This window comes from Cherax quadricarinatus, chromosome 55 (genome assembly GCF_038502225.1).
Source record: "Cherax quadricarinatus isolate ZL_2023a chromosome 55, ASM3850222v1, whole genome shotgun sequence".
Taxonomy (NCBI): domain Eukaryota; kingdom Metazoa; phylum Arthropoda; class Malacostraca; order Decapoda; family Parastacidae; genus Cherax; species Cherax quadricarinatus.
The window spans coordinates 16,513,440-16,541,030 of record NC_091346.1 but is presented as its reverse complement, the minus strand read 5'-3'; the positions used below and the strand labels follow the sequence as shown (position 1 = coordinate 16,541,030).

Below are 27,591 nucleotides of genomic sequence, written 5' to 3'. Positions count from 1 at the left end.
GAGAGCATGCATAGTTCCTTTGTATAAAGGCAAAGGGGATAAAAGAGAGTGCAAAAATTATAGGGGGATAAGTCTGTTGAGTGTACCTGGTAAAGTGTATGGTAGAGTTATAATTGAAAGAATTAAGAGTAAGACGGAGAATAGGATAGCAGATGAACAAGGAGGCTTTAGGAAAGGTAGGGGGTGTGTGGACCAGGTGTTTACAGTGAAACATATAAGTGAACAGTATTTAGATAAGGCTAAAGAGGTTTTTGTGGCATTTATGGATTTGGAAAAGGCGTATGACAGGGTGGATAGGGGGGCAATGTGGCAGATGTTGCAAGTGTATGGTGTAGGAGGTACGTTACTGAAAGCAGTGAAGAGTTTTTACGAGGATAGTGAGGCTCAAGTTAGAGTATGTAGGAAAGAGGGAAATTTTTTCCCAGTAAAAGTAGGCCTTAGACAAGGATGTGTGATGTCACCGTGGTTGTTTAATATATTTATAGATGGGGTTGTAAGAGAAGTAAATGCGAGGGTCTTGGCAAGAGGCGTGGAGTTAAAAGATAAAGAATCACACACAAAGTGGGAGTTGTCACAGCTGCTCTTTGCTGATGACACTGTGCTCTTGGGAGATTCTGAAGAGAAGTTGCAGAGATTGGTGGATGAATTTGGTAGGGTGTGCAAAAGAAGAAAATTAAAGGTGAATACAGGAAAGAGTAAGGTTATGAGGATAACAAAAAGATTAGGTGATGAAAGATTGAATATCAGATTGGAGGGAGAGAGTATGGAGGAGGTGAACGTATTCAGATATTTGGGAGTGGACGTGTCAGCGGATGGGTCTATGAAAGATGAGGTGAATCATAGAATTGATGAGGGAAAAAGAGTGAGTGGTGCACTTAGGAGTCTGTGGAGACAAAGAACTTTGTCCTTGGAGGCAAAGAGGGGAATGTATGAGAGTATAGTTTTACCAACGCTCTTATATGGGTGTGAAGCGTGGGTGATGAATGTTGCAGCGAGGAGAAGGCTGGAGGCAGTGGAGATGTCATGTCTGAGGGCAATGTGTGGTGTGAATATAATGCAGAGAATTCGTAGTTTGGAAGTTAGGAGGAGGTGCGGGATTACCAAAACTGTTGTGCAGAGGGCTGAGGAAGGGTTGTTGAGGTGGTTCGGACATGTAGAGAGAATGGAGCGAAACAGAATGACTTCAAGAGTGTATCAGTCTGTAGTGGAAGGAAGGCGGGGTAGGGGTCGGCCTAGGAAGGGTTGGAGGGAGGGGGTAAAGGAGGTTTTGTGTGCGAGGGGCTTGGACTTCCAGCAGGCATGCGTGAGCGTGTTTGATAGGAGTGAATGGAGACAAATGGTTTTTAATACTTGACGTGCTGTTGGAGTGTGAGCAAAGTAACATTTATGAAGGGATTCAGGGAAACCGGCAGGCCGGACTTGAGTCCTGGAGATGGGAAGTACAGTGCCTGCACTCTGAAGGAGGGGTGTTAATGTTGCAGTTTAAAAACTGTAGTGTAAAGCACCCTTCTGGCAAGACAGTGATGGAGTGAATGATGGTGAAAGTTTTTCTTTTTCGGGCCACCCTGCCTTGGTGGGAATCGGCCGGTGTGATAATAAAAAAAAAAAAAAATAATATAGATATATATATATATATATATATATATACATATATATATTATATATATATACATAATATATATATATATATATATATATATATATATATATTTATATTTATTTTAGGTAGTAGGCTGGTAGACAGCAACCACCCAGGGAGGTACTACCGTCCTTAGAGTGTAAAACGAAAGCCTGTAATTGTTTTACATGATGGTAGGATTGCTGGTGTCTATTTTTCTGTCTCGTGAACCTGCAAGGTTTCAGGTACGTCTTGCTACTTCTACTTACACTTAGGTCACACTACACATACATGTGGAAGCATATATATACATACATACCACTCTGGGCTTTCTTCTACTTTCTTTCTAGTTCTTGTTCTTGTTTATCTCCTTTTATCTCCATGGGGAAGTGGAACAGAACTCTTCCTCCGTAAGCCATGCGTGTTGTAAGAGGCGACTAAAATGCCGGGAGCAAGCGGCTAGTAGCCCCTTCTCCTGTATATATTACTAAATGCAAAAGGAGAAACTTTTGTTTTTCCTTTTGGGCCACACTGCCTTGGTGGGATACGGCCGGTTTGTTGAAAAAAAAAAATGTGAAGCAACACGAAATAGTTTACAGTGAAGTTCTGGCAGATCGTAATTGTTTGGTAGTGCTGAGCTTTGTTCGAGAGGGAGCTCGTCGTATATCAACAGAAGTTAGATATTTCACTTCATATAAATTCTTAGATATTACTAGCAAAGAAATTCTATAATTAGACAGCTAGATCTATAAGAAGTACTTAAGAAGGATCTGTTTGCCTAGTATTTTTTTATATACATTTGATGTGAAGCTATTAACTTATGTGGGTTACTCAGCGCAAAGGGAATAGAAAGTTCGATCCTCTGGTTGCCAAGCACATAACTTGATGTATTAATCTAACAACCATGAAAAGAAGTATAAGAATTATTTGTATGGAATAAAATAGATTTTTTGCTATTTACACTACATCTGTAATTAGAGGGCTAACAAATATGCTGATGGCTTATGCTATTATTATAGTTGAAATTATAATTATATTTATATCATTCTTACTGTTTTTATTATCTGTAATTATTTTTAATATTACCCTTATCATTATAACTGATTTTACTTTATTTCTTTCAACATAAAATGAGTCACACTCACCACATCATCGAAGGAGTTGTTAGTAAACTGACGATAACAGACTGAACCGAACTGCACTGACATCACTTGTTGTGTGGCTGTGTTCACGGTCAGGTTAGATATAACTTGTGGGGGAATTAAGCAAGGCAGGTTCTGTCCAGCCTGTGAAAACAAAAAAGGAAATGTGTTCGCCTCGTTTATACATTAGAGAGACGCAGATATCATGATTCCATGACAAATCAGTGAACCGCAATTTCTTAAGTTGATAATTGAAGAAATCAAGCCATTCTTCCAACATTCCAACCTCAGATTCTGCTAAGGGTTTCCTTGTAGTATCTGTTAATAAGATTCATCATGTTTACACTCCAACAGCAAGCCAAAGCCTTACATTTCCTATATCTACCAATTTAAATCTTAATTGCACATGCTTGCTGGATTACCAAGGTTCTAACCCTCTAATCCAAGGGTCCCCAACCTGTGGCTCACTGGATGCATGCAGCCCTTCTTAGAAATGGATGCAACCCCTCACACGTAATTATGAATTAATTTTTATGTAGGTCTCACATTTCACAGTGAGAACAAAACTGTGCATCTCTCATCACACATGTGACCATCAAATGAGGCAGACTTATGTAGGAAAGTTGAGAATCACTCCAAGAGCAACCTAGCATCTAGGCACCTCCCTTGAAGAGTTACAGAGATGAGACAGAGTTCACTTACAAAGATGACAGCAGCGAAGCAGATGGTGAAGACTGAAGCGGCGTTATTGGTGATGGTTGCGGTGACTTCCTTGCCATAGCCAGCTGGTACTGTCAGGTTGAAGTTCACCAACTTCATGACGCCATCGTAGGCATTGCCGGTACCGTCCACGCCCTGCGCTGTGACCACGATGTTTCCTCCCAGCTGTCGAGGGCCATACCAAGGTAAATAAATCTTGTACATCGGTAGTATTCAGTACCAACAAGATGAAGAATTGGACACATGTGCAACATCAGAGTATCTTTACTTGTAGATGTTTTACCATCCAGTGGCTTTATTGGTGCAATACATGAACATAATATAAAGGCATTAGAAAAAGTATATATTGATAAAGCCGCTGGATGGCAAAGCGTCAATGAGTAAAGATACCCAGATGTTCCACATTTCTAACTCGTCATCGTAAAAAATCTTAAACACAAATAAATAAAATGTTTTTTTTATCTTTGCGCCACATTTGTCTCACTAAATGGAGAGAGGTATAAGCTTTCAAGAGATGTTGCCATGGATGACCTATACAGGTACTTTTAAAGGAGGTAGAAAAATAAATTTATATTTGTTTAGAGCAAGGAATGGTGAAGGCTTGATCCTTTGTCCGTTATTCGTGAGACGAATACTCAACTAACCTTGAAAATTAGACACATGTGCAACATCTGGGTATCTTTATTGTAGACGTTTTTGCCATTCAGTGGCTTTATCGCCACAGGATGGCGAAACATCTACAGTAAAGATATCCAAATGTTTCACATGTATCTGATTTTCATCTTATTGATATTGTATACCATTCATGTTCAACAAATTGTGTTAGGCGTGCTTAGTACTGATACATATCGATAACATCATTTATTTATTTATTTATTTATTTATTTAAAAATTTGTGCACACATACAGAGGTACAAAAAATACAGAAAAGAGCAGTATGCCAAAGCCACTTATACTATGCATAGCATTACGGGCTGGCTTAAAATTAACTTAAGATGAACTAAGCAATGATGACATCGGTGATAAAACTTTAATGTAAACAGATTACTATAAAGCACAAGTGAGTATTACAAAGACAGGTCATATGGTTGTATGCATTGTTGTATATTCAGTAGAATGGAGTATTCTGTTAGGTAGTGTATTTAAAAAATAATAAAGTTAGATTGGGTTTTAGGTTTAACATTTATGTGATATAATTGTGAGAAACATTTAAGATATACAATTTATAAGGTTCAGTTATTCAGTATTTATTTGGTTTTGGGTGAGTAAGTGATCTTTGAGAAGAGACTTGAATTTATAAACAGGTAGTGTTTCTTTTATATTTACAGGTAATGAGTTCCAGATTTTAGGGCCTTTTATGTGCATTGAGTTTTTGCATAGTGTGAGATGGACACGAGGAACATCAAAGAGTGATCTGTGCCTTGTGTTATGGTCATGTGTTCTGTTGAGGTTGGCAAGGAGATGTTTGAGGGGAGGGTTAATATCAGAGTTAAGTGTTCTATGTATGTAATAGGTGCAGTAATAAGTATGAATGTTTTGTATGGTGAATAGGTTTAGTGTATTGAATATTGGTGGAGTGTGCTGCCTATAGTGAGAATTTGTTATCATTCTAACTGCAGCCTTTTGTTGGGTAATTAGTGGTCTGAGATGGTTACTTGTTGTTGAGCCCCATGCACAAATTCCATAGGTGAGATAGGGGTAAATAAGAGAGTGATATAGGGCCAGGAGGGCTGACTGTGGAGCATAGTACCGTATCTTCGATAGTATGCCCACAGTCTTGGAAATTTTCTTAGAAATTTGTTGTATATGTGTATGAAATTTGAGTCTATTATCAAGGTGGATTCCTAAGAATTTTCCCTCTGTTAGCTTTGTGATAGGTGATCCGTTTATCATTATGTTAAGAGGGACATCTGTAGCTCTGTTACCAAACTGAATGAAGTAGGTTTTGTCAATGTTTAGTGTAAGTTTGTTAGTCCTCATCCAGGTAGATATTTTCTGTAATTCTGTATTTACAGTATTGGCTAGCGTGACTGGGCTCGGGTGGGAGAAGACGTATGTAGTGTCATCTGCAAATAGTGTGGGTTTGAGTAATTGCGAAGCATTTGGTAGGTCATTTATGTATAGGAGAAAGAGAAGAGGGCCAAGGACACTTCCCTGTGGGACACCAACTGTAATTGGTTGTGCAGAAGAGTTTGCCCCATTTGCATACACATATTGGCTTCTGTTGCTGAGGTATGACTTGAGGTAGTTGAGGGAGTGCCCTCTTATACCATAGTGTGACAATTTTACGTGGAGCAAGTCATGGTTAACTGTATCAAAAGCTTTACGTAAGTCAATGAAGATCCCCAGTGGGACTTCTTTTTTCTCTATTGCAGTGTATATATGTTCTAGCATGTGTATAATAGCATCATTAGTATTTTTATTTGGCCTGAATCCAAATTGGCAGGGGTTGAGTATGTTTTGGGAGGTAAGGTAGGAGTAGATTCGTTTATGAATTAATTTTTCGAAGATTTTTGAGAGAGGGTGTAAGTTGGATATTGGCCTATAGTTATTCAACTCTGTTTGGTCTCCTCCTTTGTGGATCGGGGTGACCCTTGCTATTTTGAGTACTGTGGGGAAGGTGGAGGATTCAATGGATTTGTTAAAGAGTGTTGCAATGATTGGTGATAGCACTTGTGACACTTTTTTGTATATAAAGGGTGGTAAGGTATTTAAATCTCCTGCCTTGTTTTTTAGCGTGTTGATAATAAGGGAGACTTCGTATGGGTTAGTCGGAGCTAGGAACAGTGTGTTCGGGTAGTTGCCAGTGAGGTAGTCATTTGGTGGGGTATCTGAGCTTGGGATTTTATTGGCAAGGTTTTGTCCTATAGTGGAGAAGAAGTCATTGAGTCTGTTTGCTGTTTCTGTTGGTGGGAGTTGGGGTTCATCTGATTTTGCTAATTTTATTTCGCTATTTCGTGATATCTTTTTTGTTCCTAGAATTTCTGATAGGGTTTTCCAGGTCTTTTTTATATCACCTCGTAAGTTGGATAATCTGTTCTCATAATACAATTTTTTTGCCCTTCTTATCAGGCTGGTTAGGATTGACGAGTAACATTTTGTTTGGTCTCTGGTTATGTGACCCATTCTGTACTGTTTTTCATATTGGTGTTTTGTATTTATGGATTTGAGAATGCTGGGTGTTAACCAGGGACTGTTCAGTCTCTTAGCTGTCATCTGTTTAGTTTTTTTAGGGCAGTGCTTGTTATAGAGGTATTGGGTCTTTTTTAGAAAATTATTAATACATTCGTCAATATCTGTATAGATTTCTAGCTCAGTGTGCCAGTCAATGTTTGCTACTGCTGTTGTGAAGTTATTAATGGCTGCCTCATTGTGAAGTCTGAAGGTGACTTTAGTAGTGTCTTGGGGTAATTTACCAAGAGTTGTTATGAGAAAAGTAGGGTAGTGGTCTGTGGTATTATCTGTAATTATGCCTGATTTTAAAGGGGATATGGTGTTGGTCCAGATGTGGTCAAGTAGGGAAACACTAGTCTCTGTAACTCTTGTAGGTTTTGTTACTGTTGGTAGCAACATACAGTTACTCATTGTGTTTGTGAATTCAGTAACGTGTGGGTCCTGGTCTTGCAGGAGATTTATATTGAAGTCACCTGAGAGTAGTAAGTGATCTTTGTTCATGCATGCATCAGTTATCATACTTCCTAGGTTTTGACTAAATTGGCTAATGTTTGACTGTGGAACTCTGTAAATGTTTATCAATGTGAGAGGTTTTTGTAGGTATTTGGATTTGAATTTGGCTATTATATATTCCCCATGTTCATCCCTTGTGCAAGTATTAGTGATACATTCTAGTTGGTCTGAGTAGTATATGGCTGTGCCACCCCCTTGTTGGTCTGGCCTACAGTTGTGTATGGCTGTGTAACCAGGAATGGCATAGACATCTGTACTATCAGGCTTTAGCCAGGTTTCAGTTAGTGTAATGATGGACATATTGGCATGTAAGGAATTTAGTAATGCTATGAGGTCATCGTAATGCTTGCTTAAAGATCTGATATTGTAGTTAAAGATAGTTATGTTGTTGTTGGCACTGAGAAGTGTCTTTGATTGTTCTGCAGTGTAGTAATTACAGTAACTGTTTGAATCATTTAAGTCATTAAAATAAGAGGTTGGTATCAGGATCAATGCTTGTAATCATAAGATTTGTAGTGAATCTATAGTTAGAATTAAGTATAAAACAAAGTAAATAGTCTTAAGCTAAAAAATAGCACCTGAATTATTTAACAAATGTAAAATAATGAGCTAAGGTAGTTTTGGAATATAATGGCAAAGTTGTGAACTTATTCTACTTTAGCACCTGAGAATAGCACCTTGATTATTTTAACAATTGTGAATGTATAAACTAGGGTAGTTATATAAAGCTAAAATAAAGGAGAAAATATATGAGGGACTAAAATTAAGTAATGGTAAACAAAGTTAAATGGACAGGTGGTCACTATGAAATAATATTGGTTTAGGAGTAAGATCTGATTTGTAATATTAAATAAATTGAGCAGTTTATTGCACAATAAAAGTAAAAAAAAATGAGGTAGTTGGTACTAGCTAGCAAAAGATAGTTTTGGTACTTGCAAAAAAGTAATTGGAATATACACTAATTGCATACACAATAAAAAGTGACTAAAAAACAAGTAGTGATAAACAAAATTAAATGGACAGGTAAGAATAATGAATATTATTAATTTGGAGTAAGATTTGACTTGTAATTTAAAATTATGAGCAATTTATAGTAGTAAGAAAGAAGTATAGAGTATTGGAGGTATTTCATTAGCTAGTGATGAAAAATAATAAAAATAATAATGTACAATATAATAGTAACGTACACTATATGCACCACACGTATATATGTATTAAGGGCACTTATCTAATCTGTTACAAAAATGTCAGCTTTTCTAAGGAAGGTAGAGAAATCGTGTTCATTTGAGATAGTATATTGTTGTCCTGTTGATGTTTTCCTTACTAGTATTTTCCCATCTCGCGTGAAACACTGATGTATTTTATTTTCCTGTTTAAGTTTTCTCAGCCTGAACAGAAGGTTTTGACGTTTTTTTGTTAGACACTCATTTATGTACACTCCATTTTTCATTGTAATTGCTGATTTAATTAAGTCCTTTCTTTTATCGTATGAATGAAGTCGGATCATTATACTGTGTTTACTTCCTGGTTTTCCTAGCAAACGTGTTTCTTTGATTTCATTGTTTTGCACGATGACTTGTACGTGGTTCTGTATTATCCTGATAGCAGTTTCTTTGCACTGTGCTTGTGTTATGTCACTAGGAATGTGTGGACTGTTTATTATAACTGCATCAGACAACTTATCTTGTTCAGTTTTGTCGTCTTGGAAATCAAGGTATTCATTTAGTCGAGTGTGCATGTTCTGATTCCAGTCCTTGATTGCTTCTTCAACCTTCATATTTATTGTTGTTATTTGCTCAGTGTGACTGGCTATAGCTGCTTTTAGAGTATTTTCTGTGTCAACACTTCCCGATGTAATCTTCTCTTCAAGGTTTTGGATCTTATTCTCGAGGTTGGTTATCTTGGATTCTCGTCGCTCGAGTGTTGCTTTGATATCTTTGATTTCATTTTCTAGAGCAACGATGTAGTCCTTGATATTGTCAAGAATAATCATACCTGAGTTATCATGGGTGAATCCTTTGAAGGGAGTGGAGTTGGAGGGGGAGTCAGCCATGTTTGTTGTTGCTGTTGTTGTTGTTCCTTGGGTGGCGGCGGAGAGAGGGGTTGATGATACACTGGCGTCCTGCTGGGTAGACAAGTTGAGTTCTAGGGTCCTTGCTGTTATTCTTTTATTACTGGTGTTGATTCTTCTGCGATATCCTTTCATAGTATCACTGAAGTAGATACTGTGTAGCAATGGAGGAGAAGGCTTGTTTTCTCGGAGCTTGGGTTAAGTGATTGTCTGGCAGCGGAGGCAGTGTTTGGGTTAGCAGGGCTGTCTTCCTTAGATCTTCTAATTTTGTCAAGATTTGGGTTACATTCTTAGTATTCTTGGGTCATGTTGTGGTCTACGTGGGTTCATGTAGTTGAACTTTCACTTTAGGCCATCACAAGTTTTGTTGAGCGATGTTTTTTGAGAAAGAAGAGCTGGCAGGATACCGTTGCTGCCGCTGCCGCTACTCGTCAGCACTTATCGATTAATGATAAAATGAGATAAAATTAGGTAAAGGTAAGAAAAGAGCACAAGGAAAAGAAGGAATATGAAGTAAAAGAATAGGAGGAAAAGGAAAAATATAAGGAAAATAATGAACAGGAAGAAAAGAAGCATAAGGTAAAGGAGTAGAAAGAAAAGGAGCAGGAAAAAAAATTGGAGGAGAAATGGGACGAAAAGCATTTGAAGGGGAAAGATTATTTATAGGAGGATGATTAGCTGGAGTAAGATTAGTTGTAGGGAGAAGACTAGAACATGAGAAAGAGAAGTGGGAGTCAGAGGAGCAGAGGAAGGAAGGGTAAAAGGGGAAGAAAAAAGGTAATGTGAGAGGAAGTTGTATACTACCACTACTTCAAGTCCTCCTCCCAAAACTCACATCAGGCATGACAGAAGAAACGGTGAGGGAAGCCGTGGCTGGTGGGTTAGGAAAGCCTGTGAGAGTGGCTGTGAGCACTCCAGTGCCCCCTGCCACACCCTTCAACACCACACCAAGCACAATGGAGTTAACGTCTCCAACGTTGCCAGGATACATTGTTCCAGTTCCTGTACAATCAGAAAAGAACATGTTCAATCCACAGCCGGGTCAGGGAAATTGTACATTTCATAACAGCGGTAATGCAAAACTATGTATAATTGGTAGTAGGTTGGTAGACAGCAACCACCCAGGGAGGTACTACCGTCCTGCCAAGTGAGTGTAAAACGAAGCCTGTGATTGTTTTACATGATGGTAGGATTGCTGATGTCTTTTGTCTGTCTCATAAATATGCAAGATTACAGGCATGTCTTGCTACTTCTACTTACACTTAGGTCACACTACACATACATGTACACATTTATTTATACACACTCATCTGAGTTTTCTTTGATTTTATCTTAATAGTTCTTGGTCTTATTAATTTTCCTTTTATATCCATGGGGAAGTGGAATAAGAATCTTTCCTCCGTAAGCCATGCGTGTTGTAAAAGTCAACTAAAATGCCGGGAACAATGGGCTAGTAACCCCTTTTCCTGTAAAGATTACTAAAAAGAATAAGAAGAAGAAAATTGTCAAAGTGGGAAGTCTGAATGTGCGTGGATGTTGTGCAGATGATAAGAAAGAGATGATTGTGGATGTTATGAATGAGAAGAAGCTGGATGTCCTGGCTTTAAGTGAAACAAAGCTGAAGGGGGTGGGAGAGTTTCAGTGGAGAGGAATAAATGGGATTAGGTCAGGGGTTTCAAATAGAGTTAGAGCTAAAGAAGGAGTAGCAATAATGTTGAAGGATAAGCTATGGCAGGAAAAGAGGGACTATAAATGTATTAATTCAAGGATTATGTGGAGTAAAATAAAGATTGGATGTGAAAAGTGGGTTATAATAAGCGTGTATGCACCTGGAGAAGAGAGAAGTGTAGAGGAGAGAGAGAGATTTTGGGAAATGTTGAGTGAATGCGTGGGGAGTTTTGAATCAAGTGTGAGAGTAATGGTGGTTGGGGATTTTAATGCTAAAGTGGGTAAAAATGTTATGGAGGGAGTAGTAGGTAAATTTGGGGTGCCAGGGGTAAATGTAAATGGGGAGCCTTTAATTGAGCTATGTGTAGAAAGAAATTTGGTAATAAGTAATACATATTTTATGAAAAAGAGGATAAATAAATATACAAGGTATGATGTAGCACGTAATGAAAGTAGTTTATTAGATTATGTATTGGTGGATAAAAGGTTGATGGGTAGGCTCCAGGATGTACATGTTTATAGAGGGGCAACTGATATATCGGATCATTATTTAGTTGTAGCTACAGTTAGAGTAAGAGGTAGATGGGAAAAGAGGAAGGTGGCAACAACAAGTAAGAGGGAGGTGAAAGTGTATAAACTAAGGGAGGAGGAAGTTCGGGTGAGATATAAGCGACTATTGGCAGAAAGGTGGGCTAGTGCAAAGATGAGTAGTGGGGGGGTTGAAGAGGGTTGGAATAGTTTTAAAAATGCAGTATTAGAATGTGGGGCAGAAGTTTGTGGTTATAGGAGGGTGGGGGCAGGAGGAAAGAGGAGTGATTGGTGGAATGATGAAGTAAAGGGTGTGATAAAAGAGAAAAAGGTAGCTTATGAGAGGTTTTTACAAAGCAGAAGTGTTATAAGAAGAGCAGAGTATATGGAGAGTAAAAGAAAGGTAAAGAGAGTGGTGAGAGAGTGCAAAAGGAGAGCAGATGATAGAGTGGGAGAGGCACTGTCAAGAAATTTTAATGAAAATAAGAAAAAATTTTGGAGTGAGTTAAACAAGTTAAGAAAGCCTAGGGAAAATATGGATTTGTCAGTTAAAAACAGAGTAGGGGAGTTAGTAGATGGGGAGATGGAGGTATTGGGAAGATGGCGAGAATATTTTGAGGAACTTTTAAATGTTAAGGAAGAAACAGAGGCAGTAATTTCATGCACTGGTCAGGGAGGTATACCATCTTTTAGGAGTGAAGAAGAGCAGAATGTAAGTGTGGGGGAGGTACGTGAGGCATTACGTAAAATGAAAGGGGGTAAAGCAGCTGGAACTGATGGGATCATGACAGAAATGTTAAAAGCAGGGGGGGATATAGTGTTGGAGTGGTTGGTACTTTTGTTTAATAAATGTATGAAAGAGGGGAAGGTACCTAGGGATTGGCAGAGAGCATGTATAGTCCCTTTATATAAAGGGAAAGGGGACAAAAGAGACTGTAAAAATTATAGAGGAATAAGCTTACTGAGTATACCAGGAAAAGTGTACGGTAGGGTTATAATTGAAAGAATTAGAGGTAAGACAGAATGTAGGATTGCGGATGAGCAAGGAGGTTTTAGAGTGGGTAGGGGATGTGTAGATCAGGTGTTTACATTGAAGCATATATGTGAACAGTATTTAGATAAAGATAGGGAAGTTTTTATTGCATTTATGGATTTAGAAAAGGCATATGATAGAGTGGATAGAGGAGCAATGTGGCAGATGTTGCAAGTATATGGAATAGGTGGTAAGTTATTAAATGCTGTAAAGAGTTTTTATGAGGATAGTGAGGCTCAGGTTAGGGTGTGTAGAAGAGAGGGAGACTACTTCCCGGTAAAAGTAGGTCTTAGACAGGGATGTGTAATGTCACCATGGTTGTTTAATATATTTATAGATGGGGTTGTAAAGGAAGTAAATGCTAGGGTGTTTGGGAGAGGGGTGGGATTAAATTATGGGGAATCAAATTCAAAATGGGAATTGACACAGTTACTTTTTGCTGATGATACTGTGCTTATGGGAGATTCTAAAGAAAAATTGCAAAGGTTAGTGGATGAGTTTGGGAATGTGTGTAAAGGTAGAAAGTTGAAAGTGAACATAGAAAAGAGTAAGGTGATGAGGGTATCAAATGATTTAGATAAAGAAAAATTGGATATCAAATTGGGGAGGAGGAGTATGGAAGAAGTGAATGTTTTCAGATACTTGGGAGTTGATGTGTCGGCGGATGGATTTATGAAGGATGAGGTTAATCATAGAATTGATGAGGGAAAAAAGGTGAGTGGTGCGTTGAGGTATATGTGGAGTCAAAAAACGTTATCTATGGAGGCAAAGAAGGGAATGTATGAAAGTATAGTAGTACCAACACTCTTATATGGGTGTGAAGCTTGGGTGGTAAATGCAGCAGCGAGGAGACGGTTGGAGGCAGCGGAGATGTCCTGTTTAAGGGCAATGTGTGGTGTAAATATTATGCAGAAAATTCGGAGTGTGGAAATTAGGAGAAGGTGTGGAGTTAATAAAAGTATTAGTCAGAGGGCAGAAGAGGGGTTGTTGAGGTGGTTTGGTCATTTAGAGAGAATGGATCACAGTAGAATGACATGGAAAGCATATAAATCTATAGGGGAAGGAAGGCGGGGTAGGGGTCGTCCTCGAAAGGGTTGGAGAGAGGGGGTAAAGGAGGTTTTGTGGGTAAGGGGCTTGGACTTCCAGCAAGCGTGCGTGAGCGTGTTAGATAGGAGTGAATGGAGACGAATGGTACTTGGGACCTGACGATCTGTTGGAGTGTGAGCAGGGTAATATTTAGTGAAGGGATTCAGGGAAACCGGTTATTTTCATATAGTCGGACTTGAGTCCTGGAAATGGGAAGTACAATGCCTGCACTTTAAAGGAGGGGTTTGGGATATTGGCAGTTTGGAGGGATATGTTGTGTATCTTTATATGTTTATGCTTCTAGACTGTTGTATTCTGAGCACCTCTACAAAAACAGTGATAATGTGCGAGTGTGGTGAAAGTGTTGAATGATGATGAAAGTATTTTCTTTTTGGGGATTTTCTTTCTTTTTTGGGTCACCCTGCCTCGGTGGGAGACGGCCGACTTGTTGAAAAAAAAAAAAAAAAAAAAAAAAAATGTATAATAGTACTGATTTTTTTCAAATTATCACGTACAATTTATAAATGATTACTGTTATTAAAATTATTATGAAGTGCTAAGCATTTAGGGGTCAAAGAGTGATTGGGAATGGGTCATTATCATGCTGGATCCATGGAAAGGAAGTTCTAACTCCATGGATCAAGAGCTTTTCATCAGTTTCATCCCACCTCCCCTCTCCTTCCTTTACAGGAGCTTTAACATTCTCGTATAGTGTAACAAGAGTCCTCGTTCACTTACCCAAATTACGAAGAATGCCAAAATTAACCGTGGCTTGGAGCCCCCAGTTGACTGGGCTATGAATGATGGTGTTGGGCTGGAAGGGGATTGTCTCCTTGAAGTAAGGGTTTTTGTCCAGACAGGCATAGTTACTTCCTGGTTGCAGTAATGTATCAAGATAGATTTGCATCATTTATTGATAGGCAAAGATGTTGGATATAAAAACGTGCTACAAATAATAATGAAATACAAATGCAGAGCCAGCCTTTGTGATAATGCTTCATACTTTGTAGTTTTATCAAGGCAAAAATCTGAAAAATACATATTGACAAACCAGAGAGGTTGCTCTGCATGTATATCTCAACTTCAAGTATAAGATATTCATTTGTTAGCTATCATGTGCACTTGGGTTATTTAGATTCAGGATGAACAACTTTTTTCCCATAATAATTTTTAAAGTAATCTCTTCATGTATATACACAGATTTCCATTTATTATGTACTATAAATATATAGAAAACAATATAGTTTGCTAGGTTTAATATCTGTTATCTGCAAGAGAAACCCAAGATAATACCACTAATGACTGTAATTTACATTTGTCTGTAAATGTGAACTAATCATAAACTGCTGCCAAAAAAGTTATGGTAAATGATTAAAGACAGACATACAATACAGGTAAATTCCTGTAATACAAACAAGAATTGTAATTCTTCTTTCTTTCTTTCAACAAACCGGCCGTATCCCACTGAGGCAGGGCGGCCCAAAATGAAAAACAAAAGCTTCTCTTTTCAAATTTAGTAATTTATACAGGAGAAGGGGTTAGAATTTTAATTATAAACATTTAATTATATACGAGTACAATACATATAAAAAAGACACTTACCAATGTCAAGAATTAGAATTTTGCAAAGACTGATAGTGCTGACACTGTTCACTGTGAAAACAATCGAATATTGTCCCACAGACCCTGGAGGTGTCTTCAACACCACCTGATGAAGGGTATATAATAGATAATATTCACAGGGGTAAGATTATAATTAGAATGCTTATAAAGTTACAGTTCACATCATGAGTATTTAGATACAGGAAAAACAATGTCTAAATTTTGACTTGATATGATAGGGGAAATACCATTAATTTAAAATCTGGAATAAAAGGAATGTTTGTACAGACAAGGATGAATGCCTATGTTTAGATTCAGTTGGCTTAGAAGATTCTAGGATCACCAAAGAGGCCACATAGTGGCATACTCTAAAGCCATCATCCAGATTAACTTGCCCAGAGATTATAATTACAGTGGACCCTCGACCAACAATGGCATTGTCTAACGTTAAATCCGACTAGCGATACATTTTAACGCAAAAATTTTGCCTCGACTAGCACTAAAAAACTCGACCAACATGATTCGTTCCGTCTGAGATGCGTCCACTTCTGGCCAGTGTTTACAAGCCAGCCAGCCACCACGGTCACTTCCAAGCATACAATCGGAACATTTCATATTATCACAGCCTTTTTAGTGATTGTACCTGCAAAAATAAGTCACCATAGCCCCAAGAAAGCTTCTAGTGCCAACCCTACAGCAAAAAGGGTGAGAATTACTATGGATATGAAGAAAGAGATCATTGCTAAGTATGAAAGTGGAGTGCGCATCTCCGAGCTGGCCAGGTTGTACACAAAACCCCAATCAACCATCGCTACTATTGTGGCCAAGAAAACGGCAATCAAGGAAGCTGTTCTTGCCAAAGGTGCAACTATGTTTTCGAAACTGAGATCGCAAGTGATAGAAGATGTTGAGAGACTGTTATTGGTGTGGATAAACGAAAAACAGATAGCAGGAGATACCATCTCTCAAGCGATCATATGTGAAAAGGCTAGGAAGTTGCATGAGGATTTAATTAGAAAAATGCCAGCAACTAGTGGTGATGCGAGTTAATTTAAGGCCAGCAAAGGTTGGTTTGAGAGATTTAAGAATTGTAGTGGAATACATAGTGTGATAAGGCATGGTGAGGCTACCAGTTTGGACCAAAAAGCAGCTGAAAAATATGTGCAGGAATTCAAGGAGTACATAGACAGTGAAGAACTGAAACCTGAACAAGTGTTTAATTGTGGCACTGACAATGTTGTGAAACATTTTAGGAATGTAATAAAGGAACGGGAGGTACAGGCCTCTATGGACAGATATGTTGTGCGACACAGGTCCAGTGACTCTCAAGCTGGTCCTAGTGGCATTAAAAGAAGAAGGGAAGTAACCCCAGAAAAGGACTTGACAACTCAAGTCCTAATGAAAGGGGATTCCCCTTCTAAACACTAACACCATCCACAGTCTCCCCTCCTCCCATCCCATCAATCATCACCAGATCTTCAATAAAGGTAAGTGTCATGTAATTGTACATGTCTTCTTCAGTTTGTGTGTATTAAAATTAATATTTCATGTGGTAAAATTTTTTTTTCTTCAATACTTTTGGGTGTCTTGCAAGGATTAATTTGATTTCCATTATTTCTTATGGGGAAAATTAACTCTACTAACGATAATTTCGATTAACGATGAGCTCTCAGGAACGGATTAATATCGTTGGTCGAGGGTCCACTGTAATCGCTTCCCAGCTGTGATAACTCATCATATTTTTCCTGGTTCTTTCTTAATTCCCAAACTGGCACTCATCCATACTCAAAGGACCTGTGCATGTATATTTACCTGACACTTTAAAAACAAACTGTGAATCATTCAGCACGTAAATCATGAGAGATGAAAAAAACATTCAACATACATTCAGGAAGAAAGCTTTGCTATGTCACACTTTCTATTACTTAAGGAATCCCAACTTCCACCATTCTTCTCTGTATGTATTGGACTGAGGAAGCCACTGGCTGGCGAAACATCTCCTCAGTAAAATTTCCCATATGTTGCACAAGTGTCTCGTTTTTCAACTGGTCACTTTTCTAAACCATTTATATCAAACCCCAGCTTTATTATTATTATTATTATTATTATTATTATTATTATTATTATATTACTGTTATCATTATTATTATTATTAGAATTGTTATTGATTTAAATGATACATAACACCTGTGTGGGAGCAGGTTTGATGATCTGACAAGCATGAGACAAAACATGTTACTTGAATGTACTTGCTAACTTATCTGCAAACTTGCAGAACTTATGACTGTCGGATGTACAGATGGAGTCAATGTGTTACCCTTCAAATATAGTCTGATGTAGCATATGAGGTCCTCTACACCTGAGACAAATGTTGAACATTGGCTGATTATTTGAGATAAAGATTATTGGCTATATGAATCATTAAGGCTGCAAATAACTTCTTTCCAACCCGTCAAGGATACTCCAGTCTCTAAATTAGGCATTATAGTAAACTCTCACTGTATATACACTGCGAGATATACTTCTCTCAAGGTATATATATAAAGACACATGCATCTCTGTGTATTCACACAGAGGCATGTACTTCACAGTGTAACCCTGAACAGTGGAATCTTTTGTAACAAATATGGAATGGTTATATACTATATATGCTAAGTAAATCTGGAGGGATATATGCTAAGTAAATATGGGAAGGAAATAAGTCTTCATGCATAAAACATAATATATACAAAACAGTATAATTAATTATGATACAACCAGTTACTTCAATAGGTGAAACATATAGTGAAGATAATTTTGATTTATTATACTAAAGACATTAATTAATAATAATATTATTAAATAATATTAATATTACTACTATTAACAGTAATAAAATAACTAAGGATTCTTAACAACAATTAAAAAAGAATATTGAAAAAGTCTATGACAAAAAGAATACCAGTTTTACCTTAAAGCTTATAATCAGATCAGTGAATTAGAAAAAGGGGTAAAGAACGGAAGTATTTACCTTGATAACCTGTGGCACGCCGGGCATAATGCTAGCAATGGGAACTGAGGAGGGGGCTACAGTGAAGACCACTGTGGGAGATGTCGGAGCAGCGGTAGTGTATGTGAAGGAATCCCAACCAGTCCAGATGAGATTACTGGCCAAACTGATTCCCACACTGAGATTGAACCTTCCAGCTAGGAGAAGACATTTTTTGGTTTAATCAAACAAGGTGGAGGTGGGAACAGGTGAATTCTTTTATGTAAAAGTATGTGATACCGGCTAGTAGATGAGTAGGACATGTTCAACAGTTTGGTATCTTTATTGCCTAAATGTTTGGCCTACACAGTAGGCTTCTTCAGTAGAATACAGAGGGGAGAGCAGAAGCAGTGGAGTGTCGAGATGATGTGATCAGTCCACCAACCTTGAAGATGTGCTTTTAAGAGGTGGGAGAGTTACATGATTATATACACTTGGAAAACCCTAGAGGGACTAGTTCCAAACTTACACATGAAAATCACTCACAACGATAGCAAAAGACTCGGCAGACGATGCAACATCCCCCCAATGAAAAGTAGGGGTGTCACTAGCACGTCAAGAGACAATACAATAAGTGTCAGGGGCCGAGACTGTTCAACTGCCTCCCAGCATACATAAGGGGTATAACCAATAGACCCCTGGCAGTCTTCAAGCAGGCACTGGACAAGCACCTAAAGTCGGTACCTGACCAGCCAGGCTGTGGCTCATACGTTGGATTGCGTGCAGCCAGCAGTAACAGCCTGGTTGATCAGGCTCTGATCCACCAGGAGGCCTGGTCACAGATCGGGCCATGGGGGCGTTGACCCCCAGAACTCTCTCCAGGTAAACTCCAGTCCCTCACCCTGGAAAGAGAGTTCAGCTCCACTCTATTGAGCTGAACTCTTTTTCCATGCTGAGGCAGTGACCACCTCAAAAGTCAATTTTTGAGGTTGATGGACTGATCACATCATCTTTAAGTATCCAATGCTTCTACTGTCCCCTCTGTAGTATTTGACTGAAGAAGCCTGCTGTGTACATGAAACATTTTGACAATAAAATACCAAACTGCTGCAAACGTGTCTCCTCTATATATTGCTACGACTGACCGTAAAACAGCAGCGAGTGTAAACTCCTAGTGATAATGATACTGAGCCAGAGGTCTGGTTATATGTAGGATCCTCAAGATATCTCAAACTTTATCGCTCTGCTGACTGCACAAAACAGTAAATTTTGACTTAGGACCAACCTTTGATGATCACGATATTCTATGAGGGTCCTGTATTAAGTTGATTAATATATTAATTTCAGGTTTCCTTATGGATGAAGTGTTGGATTTTTTTTTTTTTTTTTGCTATATTTTGTTTTTAACCAACTGGTGGAAATGTTATTAGATACCTTCTTTTGTATTTCAATATGATATTCCAAGTGTAGAAGGTAATGTCCCTTCCACTTGTTCCCCTTCCCAGCCCTTCTATACGCCCTTACTTTACCCCACAGTCTTCCATGTTCCCATCTCCATCCTTACCTACGGCAGTGGGTTGGGGTGTAGGCATGTAGTAGACTACCCTAATAGACACCTTGTAGTCGCTGGGTTTCCCAGTGGTGAGCCTGTTAGTACCACACGCTGGTCCCATTGGCAGCCGCATTCCATCATTAAACACAGAGTCATTCTTCCTGTGGGAGCAGCACGGCCTTGAATACATCAGAACCTGGAAACCCTAAGATTTACTTTACAATATGTTCTTTCTATACCTGCTTCATGTTGAGGGAGGGTGGGAGGGATGTAGAGAAAGGGAGAGGAAGAAATTGAAGGAGGGAGAGGGGAGGGAGGGGGGGGAGGGAGGGAGAAAGTGTATACCATGTAAAAATACATTGTATCTCTTGATTCCAAATGAGGGAGGGAGGGAGGGAGGGAAGTAGAGAAAGGAAGAGGAAGAAAATTGAAGGAGGGAGGGGGAGGGAGGGGGAGGGAGGGGGGGAGGGAGGGAGAAAGTGTATACTATGTAAAAATACATTGTATCTCTTCATTTTAACAAAGCTGACCATGAGGGTGAGGAGGATAGGGAACAATTTTGAAAGTCGATCACTAATTAGTATTTACACTTGTAAACCTTTCTTCTTTCTGTTCTCTCTGAATTTTCCTTGAGGGATGATGGGATACATTTATCAAGGCTTATCTACCTTCATCTGTTTTATTCAACACTGATCGTTAGTTTGCTCAAGATGTCTCATACCATTTTACTCGCATATAATCCATCTTAATTTTCACTGGTTCTCTCACGAAGTCCTCACCACTTTCAATTATTTTTTTTTTCATGCCAATCCTTGCCACTGGTAACTATACTTCTCCCCCAACACCAGTCTTTATCACCACTGAGTGCACTCTTCCTTTCCACCCATATCAGTCCTTGTTATCATTAATTACTCTATTCCACCTATACCATCACTTACACTTTTCATCCACCGCTAACGCTTTTTTTCTCCTTCACAGTCTCCGTCACTGTCACTTTCTACATGACACACAACTTACGCTAGGTACATGAGTGTCTGCGCGTTGATGTCGTCAGTAAAGCCGGCGATGCAGGGTACAGCCTTGCCAGCTGAGAGAATCCTGACTTCACAGGCTCTAGCTCCCCACCCCGACACACTAAGGTCTCCAGCACTCTCTAACACAAGTGATTGATAGGGTGTTCCACCAGCTGTAACAATAATGTGTGAATTACAGCATAAACAGAGGAATCATATGGTTTATGATACTGTTCATACATAAGATTTTAAATAGGGATCACATGAGTTAAGAAGGAATTTATGTGTCAGAACTGTAAAAGAGAATGCATGTTAAAATATTATCATTTATACATTATGGCTCTCATCACAGAAAACATGCAGAGAAAAGTAACGAAGGAGAATTTATATGAAAATGAGACCAGGTCACATGCCCTAAGCCTTTATGTCAGTCTTCTCAAAAATTGCACCCACCACTACATTTAGCTCATGGTTAGGCCTCTACTGATCTCTTTTTCATTTTTAAGTTTGGCATGGCTTCTATCACAGAAAGCTCTATTATTTTATCTCTTATTGCTGGAATTCATATAAAGGAGTATTTCTGTTCTTTCCCAGTCAATAGCGATTTTTGCCTCAGAAATGGTGAAATATAGCAGAGTGGGCTTTTAACACATCTCTCCAAGCTTGTGTCTTCAATTAGCCAACTACTCAGGTCAACCCATCTGCTCTACATATTCAAAATCAAAGTTTTGGTAAAATCCACAACATGGACTAAGGGAGAGCAGAGCTAGTCCATCACACACACACTGCTATAGAAAACCCAATAGAGAAAGAGGAAAGGGGAAGAGGGAGAAGGGGTAAAAAAAATCAGGTTAAGTCACAGGTGTTCTGAAGTTTGGAGTATTTTACAAAGTAATGGGAAAGGAAGGCATCTACAGAGACAAAGCCAAGACTAAGATTCATACAAGGAAAGTTGTGTATAAGGGAGGATTCAACCAGACGGTGACTGTGAAAGTGGGAGGTGGGGTAGACAGTTTTAGCAGAAGAACAGTCAATAGGATGACTGTGATCTCTGAAATGACAGAAAAGAGTATTGTTGGTGTTAGCAAGCCTAACACTACTTTTGTGCTCCCTGAGTCTGTCAGAAAGAGAACAGCCAGTTTCTCCAAAGTACTGAAGAGGACAAGGAACAAGAAATAGAGTAGACACCAGGAGAATCTATAGAGGGAAGAGAGGTATGAACTAGATTGGTGCAAAGAGTGTTAGTCTAGTGAAAAGTAAATTTGATGTCTAAGGAAAATCTTCTAAATTTTAACATGCCAGATGTTAAGTGGAAATGTAGAAAAGTGAATAACATGTTTAACTTCTATATAAACTTGTGTCTGGTATGCTCTCAAAAACAAGGGGCTTGACTGTGCTCTAATAAATCAACAAGCATTTTGTTTGTTACCTGGGAAAGTTAGATTAACTGAGAGACCCGCTTGTGACCCGCTATACCAGTTAATGTCAGAGGTAATCAGCTGCGACACCGTGCCAGTCATGTCGCTGATGTTACCAGTCTGTGGGAAAGAACACACTGTATTGATACAAAAGTCTGAGGAGTTTTCTCTGCAGTACTGCTGAAACATTTTATGTATTAGAAAATTATTTATGTTATCATTACCTAGTGCCATAAGTGTCTTATTAACAATGGATTCTAAAGTCTAAGCAATGTTTTAATTTTAAGATTAATACTCCTAGGTCTCATAACATCTCAGATGATACAGATTAAATTCTTGAAAGATTAATTTTACTTTTGCATGGGATTCCAGACAGCTTTAATAAATTTCTATTGTTCATTTTGCTAAAAAGTTGGATTGGAAATTAGCCCAATAACATACAGTAATTCCTTATATTTATATTATGGCTGATGTCACTTCTGACAAATAAAATCACTGTTTTTGCTACCCACTCTACTTTTCTTCAGTGTTCATAAGTATTTATTTATGCTTCCTGTGTTCACATTGCACATTGTATACAGGATTTATCTAGCTTTCTCTTTTGTTTACTTTGAACATTTTTGTTATGAGCTACGAGTAAAATGAACTATAGAATTTGCATTTTAATTTAGCATCACAGTGCCCCGTGGCCTGGTGGCTAAAGCTCTCACTTCACGCAATGAAGATCTGCATTCAATTGCCAGTGCGGGTAGAAACATTGGGTGTGTTTCTTTACACTGGTTGTCTATGCTCACCTATCAGTAAAATGGGTACCTAGGAGTTAGTCGGCTGGTGTGGGTCACATCCTGGGACCAAGACCTAATTTGCCCGAAATGTTCTTCATAATAAGGGACTTTCTACATACTGGTATGTCATTGATGCTCGCTAAGCCTGTATACCATGTACATGTACTTATAGTAAATAAAGATATTATATTATTATTATTACAGATGATGAAATATCAGAAATACATATCAGGAATCTGCATTATCATTAGTGGTTCATCTCAGAAGCATATTTTGGAGCAGAGAAAATGTAATGCTGACCACGAAAAAACTTTGTCAGCTGGTGGATATAACTAAGATAAAAATAAGCTGGACACATAATTCTGACAATGGCACTTATATTAGGCAATGTTTCTTCTAATGCTGAGCTTTTTTTCCAATTCACTGTAAAGCTCGCATTCGAAGAAAAAGTTGCCTTTAAGCATCTTGTTTTTCCTACAAGTTGAAGTTGGGAAGTATAATATGAAACCGAACAACATTAAATCTTCCTTCCTGTTAGTCTGTATGGGGAAAGGAGGAAAGAATTTATGAACACCATAGATAGGCAAAAAATAAATTAAGAAAGTAGTGCTGTTATGTGTCATAAATCTTTCTTCTTTCAACATACCGGCCGTATCCCACCGAGGCAGGGTGGCCCAAAAGGAAAAACGAAAGCTTCTCCTTTTAAATTTAGTAATATATACAGGAGAAGGGGTTACTAGCCCCTTGCTCCATGCATTTCAGTCGCCTCTTACGACACGCATGGCTTACGGAGGAAGAATTTTGTTCCACTTCCCCATGGAGATAAGAGGAAATACACATGAACAAGAAGTAGAAAGAAAATAGCAGAAAACCCTGAGGGGTGTGTATATATATGCTTGTACATGTATGTGTAGTGTGACCTAAGTGTAAGTAGAAGTAGCAAGACATACATGAAATCTTGCATGTTTATGAGACAGACAAAAGACACCAGCAATCCTACCATCATGTAAAACAATTACAGGCTTTCGTTCTACACTCACTTGGCAGGATGGTAGTACCTCCCTGGGCGGTTGCTGTCTACCAACCTACTACCTAGGATGTGTCATATATAGATATACAATATATATATACAGTGGACCCCCGCATAACGCTTACCTCCGAATGCGACCAATTATGTAAGTGTATTTATGTAAGTGCATTTGTATGTGTATGTTTAGGGGTCTGAAATGGACTAATCTACTTCACAATATTCCCTATGGGAATAAATTCGGTCAGTACTGGCACCTGAACATACTTATGGAGTGAAAAAATATCATTAACCGGGGGTCCATTGTACGTATGTATATATGTATATATATATATATATATATATATATATATATATATATATATATATATATTATATACTATATTATATATATTATATATATTATATATATTATTATATATATTATATATATATATATTATATATTTTTTTTTTTTTTTCAAAAAGTCGGTCGTCTCCCACCGAGGCAGGGTGACCCAAAAAAGAAAGAAAATCCCCAAAAAGAAAATACTTTCATCATCATTCAACACTTTCACCACACTCACACATTATCACTGCTTTTGCAGAGGTGCTCAGAATACAACAGTTTAGAAGCATATACGTATAAAGATACACAACATATCCCTCCAAACTGCCAATATCCCAAACCCCTCCTTTAAAGTGCAGGCATTGTACTTCCCATTTCCAGGACTCAAGTCCGACTATATGAAAATAACCTGTTTCCCTGAATCCCTTCACTAAATATTACCCTGCTCACACTCCAACAGATCGTCAGGTCCCAAGTACCATTCGTCTCCATTCACTCCTATCTAACACGCTCACGCACGTTTGCTGGAAGTCCAAGCCCCTCACCCACAAAACCTCCTTTACCCCCTCTCTCCAACCCTTTCGAGGACGACCCCTACCCCGCCTTCCTTCCCCTATAGATTTATATGCTTTCCATTTCATTCTACTTTGATCCATTCTCTCTAAATGACCAAACCACCTCAACAACCCCTCTTCTGCCCTCTGACTAATACTTTTATTAACTCCACACCTTCTCCTAATTTCCACACTCCAAATTTTCTGCATAATATTTACACCACACATTGCCCTTAAACAGGACATCTCCACTGCCTCCAACTGTCTCCTCGCTGCTGCATTTACCACCCAAGCTTCACACCCATATAAAAGTGTTGGTACTACTATACTTTCATACATTCCCTTCTTTGCCTCCATAGATAACGTTTTTTGACTCCACATATACCTCAACGCACCACTCACCTTTTTTCCCTCATCAATTCTATGATTAACCTCATCCTTCATAAATCCATCCACCGACACGTCAACTCCCAAGTATCTGAAAACATTCACTTCTTCCATACTCCTCCTCCCCAATTTGATATCCAATTTTTCTTTATCTAAATCATTTGACACCCTCATCACCTTACTCTTTTCTATGTTCACTTTCAGCTTTCTACCTTTACACATTACCTTATATATATATATATTATATATATATATTATATTATATATATAAAGGTAGGGAAGTTTTTATTGCATTTATGGATTTAGAAAAGGCATATGATAGAGTGGATAGAGGAGCAATGTGGCAGATGTTGCAAGTATATGGAATAGGTGGTAAGTTACTAAATGCTGTAAAGAGCTTTTATGAGGATAGTGAGGCTCAGGTTAGGGTGTGTAGAAGAGAGGGAGAATACTTCCCGGTAAAAGTAGGTCTTAGACAGGGATGTGTAATGTCACCATGGTTGTTTAACATATTTATAGATGGGGTTGTAAAAGAAGTAAATGCTAGGGTGTTCGGGAGAGGGGTGGGATTAAATTATGGGGAATCAAATTCAAAATGGGAATTGACACAGTTACTTTTTGCTGATGATACTGTGCTTATGGGAGATTCTAAAGAAAAATTGCAAAGGTTAGTGGATGAGTTTGAGAATGTGTGTAAAGGTAGAAAGTTGAAAGTGAACATAGAAAAGAGTAAGGTGATGAGGGTATCAAATGATTTAGATAAAGAAAAATTGGATATCAAATTGGGGAGGAGGAGTATGGAAGAAGTGAATGTTTTCAGATACTTGGGAGTTGACGTGTCGGCGGATGGATTTATGAAGGATGAGGTTAATCATAGAATTGATGAGGGAAAAAAGGTGAGTGGTGCGTTGAGGTATATGTGGAGTCAAAAAACGTTATCTATGGAGGCAAAGAAGGGAATGTATGAAAGTATAGTAGTACCAACACTCTTATATGGATGTGAAGCTTGGGTGGTAAATGCAGCAGCGAGGAGACGGTTGGAGGCAGTGGAGATGTCCTGTCTAAGGGCAATGTGTGGTGTAAATATTATGCAGAAAATTCGGAGTGTGGAAATTAGGAGAAGGTGTGGAGTTAATAAAAGCATTAGTCAGAGGGCAGAAGAGGGGTTGTTGAGGTGGTTTGGTCATTTAGAGAGAATGGATCAAAGTAGAATGACATGGAAAGCATATAAATCTATAGGGGAAGGAAAGAGGGGTAGGGGTCGTCCTCGAAAGGGTTGGAAAGAGGGGGTAAAGGAGGTTTTGTGGGTGAGGGGCTTGGACTTCTAGCAAGCGTGCATGAGCGTGTTAGATAGGAGTGAATGGAGACGAATGATACTTGGGACCTGACGATCTGTTGGAGTGTGAGCAGGGTAATATTTAGTGAAGGGATTCAGGGAAACCGGTTATTTTCATATAGTCGGACTTGAGTCCTGGAAATGGGAAGTACAATGCCTGCACTTTAAAGGAGGGGTTTGGGATATTGGCAGTTTGGAGGGATCTGTTGTATTCTGAGCACCTCTGCAAAAGCAGTGATAATGTGTGAGTGTGGTGAAAGTGTTGAATGATGATGAAAGTATTTTCTTTTTGGGGATTTTCTTTCTTTTTTTTGGGTCACCCTGCCTCGGTGGGAGACGACCGACTTGTTGAGAGAAAAAAAAAAATATATATATAATATATATATTATATATATATATATATATATATATATATATATATATATATATATATATATATATATATATATATACATACATATATTATAGGTGGTAGGTTGGTAGACAGCAACCGCCCAGGGAGGTACTACCGTCCTGCCAAGTGAATGTAAAACTGAAGCCTGTAACTGTTTTACACGATGGTAGGATTGCTGGTGTCTTTTTTTTCTGTCTCATACATATGCAAGATTTCAGGTACGTCTTGCTACTTCTACTTACACTTAGGTCACACTACACATACATGTACAAGCATATATATACACACCCCTTTGGGTTTTCTTCTATTTTCTTTCTAGTTCTTCTTGTTTATTTCCTCTTACCTCCATGGGGAAGTGGAACAGAATTCTTCCTCCGTAAGCCATGCGTGTTGTAAGAGGCGACTAAAATGCCGGGAGCAAGGGGCTAGTAACCTCTTCTCCTGTATATATTACTAAATGCAAAAGGAGAAACTTTCGTTTTTCCTTTTGGGCCACCCCGCCTCGGTGGGATACGGCCGGTGTGTTGAAAGAAATATATATATATATATATATATATATATATATATATATATATATATATATATATATATATATATATATAATATATATATATATATATATATATATATATATACATATACATACATACATACATACATACATACATACATACA

At 38.3% G+C, this 27,591-nt stretch overlaps 1 protein-coding gene across 2 annotated transcripts in view; it reads right to left on the bottom strand.

Moving 5' to 3' along the window:
* LOC128699017 (uncharacterized) overlaps positions 1-27,591 on the bottom strand; it is a 125,530-nt gene that overhangs the window by 61,424 nt on the left and 36,515 nt on the right. For both annotated transcript variants that reach the window (XM_070096877.1, XM_070096878.1), the window contains 9 exons: positions 22,118-22,226; positions 20,693-20,861; positions 19,688-19,836; positions 18,166-18,341; positions 15,156-15,261; positions 14,292-14,426; positions 10,074-10,240; positions 3,463-3,645; positions 2,764-2,904 (listed from right to left, as the gene is read on the bottom strand). In XM_070096877.1, coding sequence (XP_069952978.1) covers positions 2,764-2,904; positions 3,463-3,645; positions 10,074-10,240; positions 14,292-14,426; positions 15,156-15,261; positions 18,166-18,341; positions 19,688-19,836; positions 20,693-20,861; positions 22,118-22,226 — 1,335 coding nt within the window. The remainder of the gene's footprint in view (positions 1-2,763; positions 2,905-3,462; positions 3,646-10,073; positions 10,241-14,291; positions 14,427-15,155; positions 15,262-18,165; positions 18,342-19,687; positions 19,837-20,692; positions 20,862-22,117; positions 22,227-27,591) is intronic.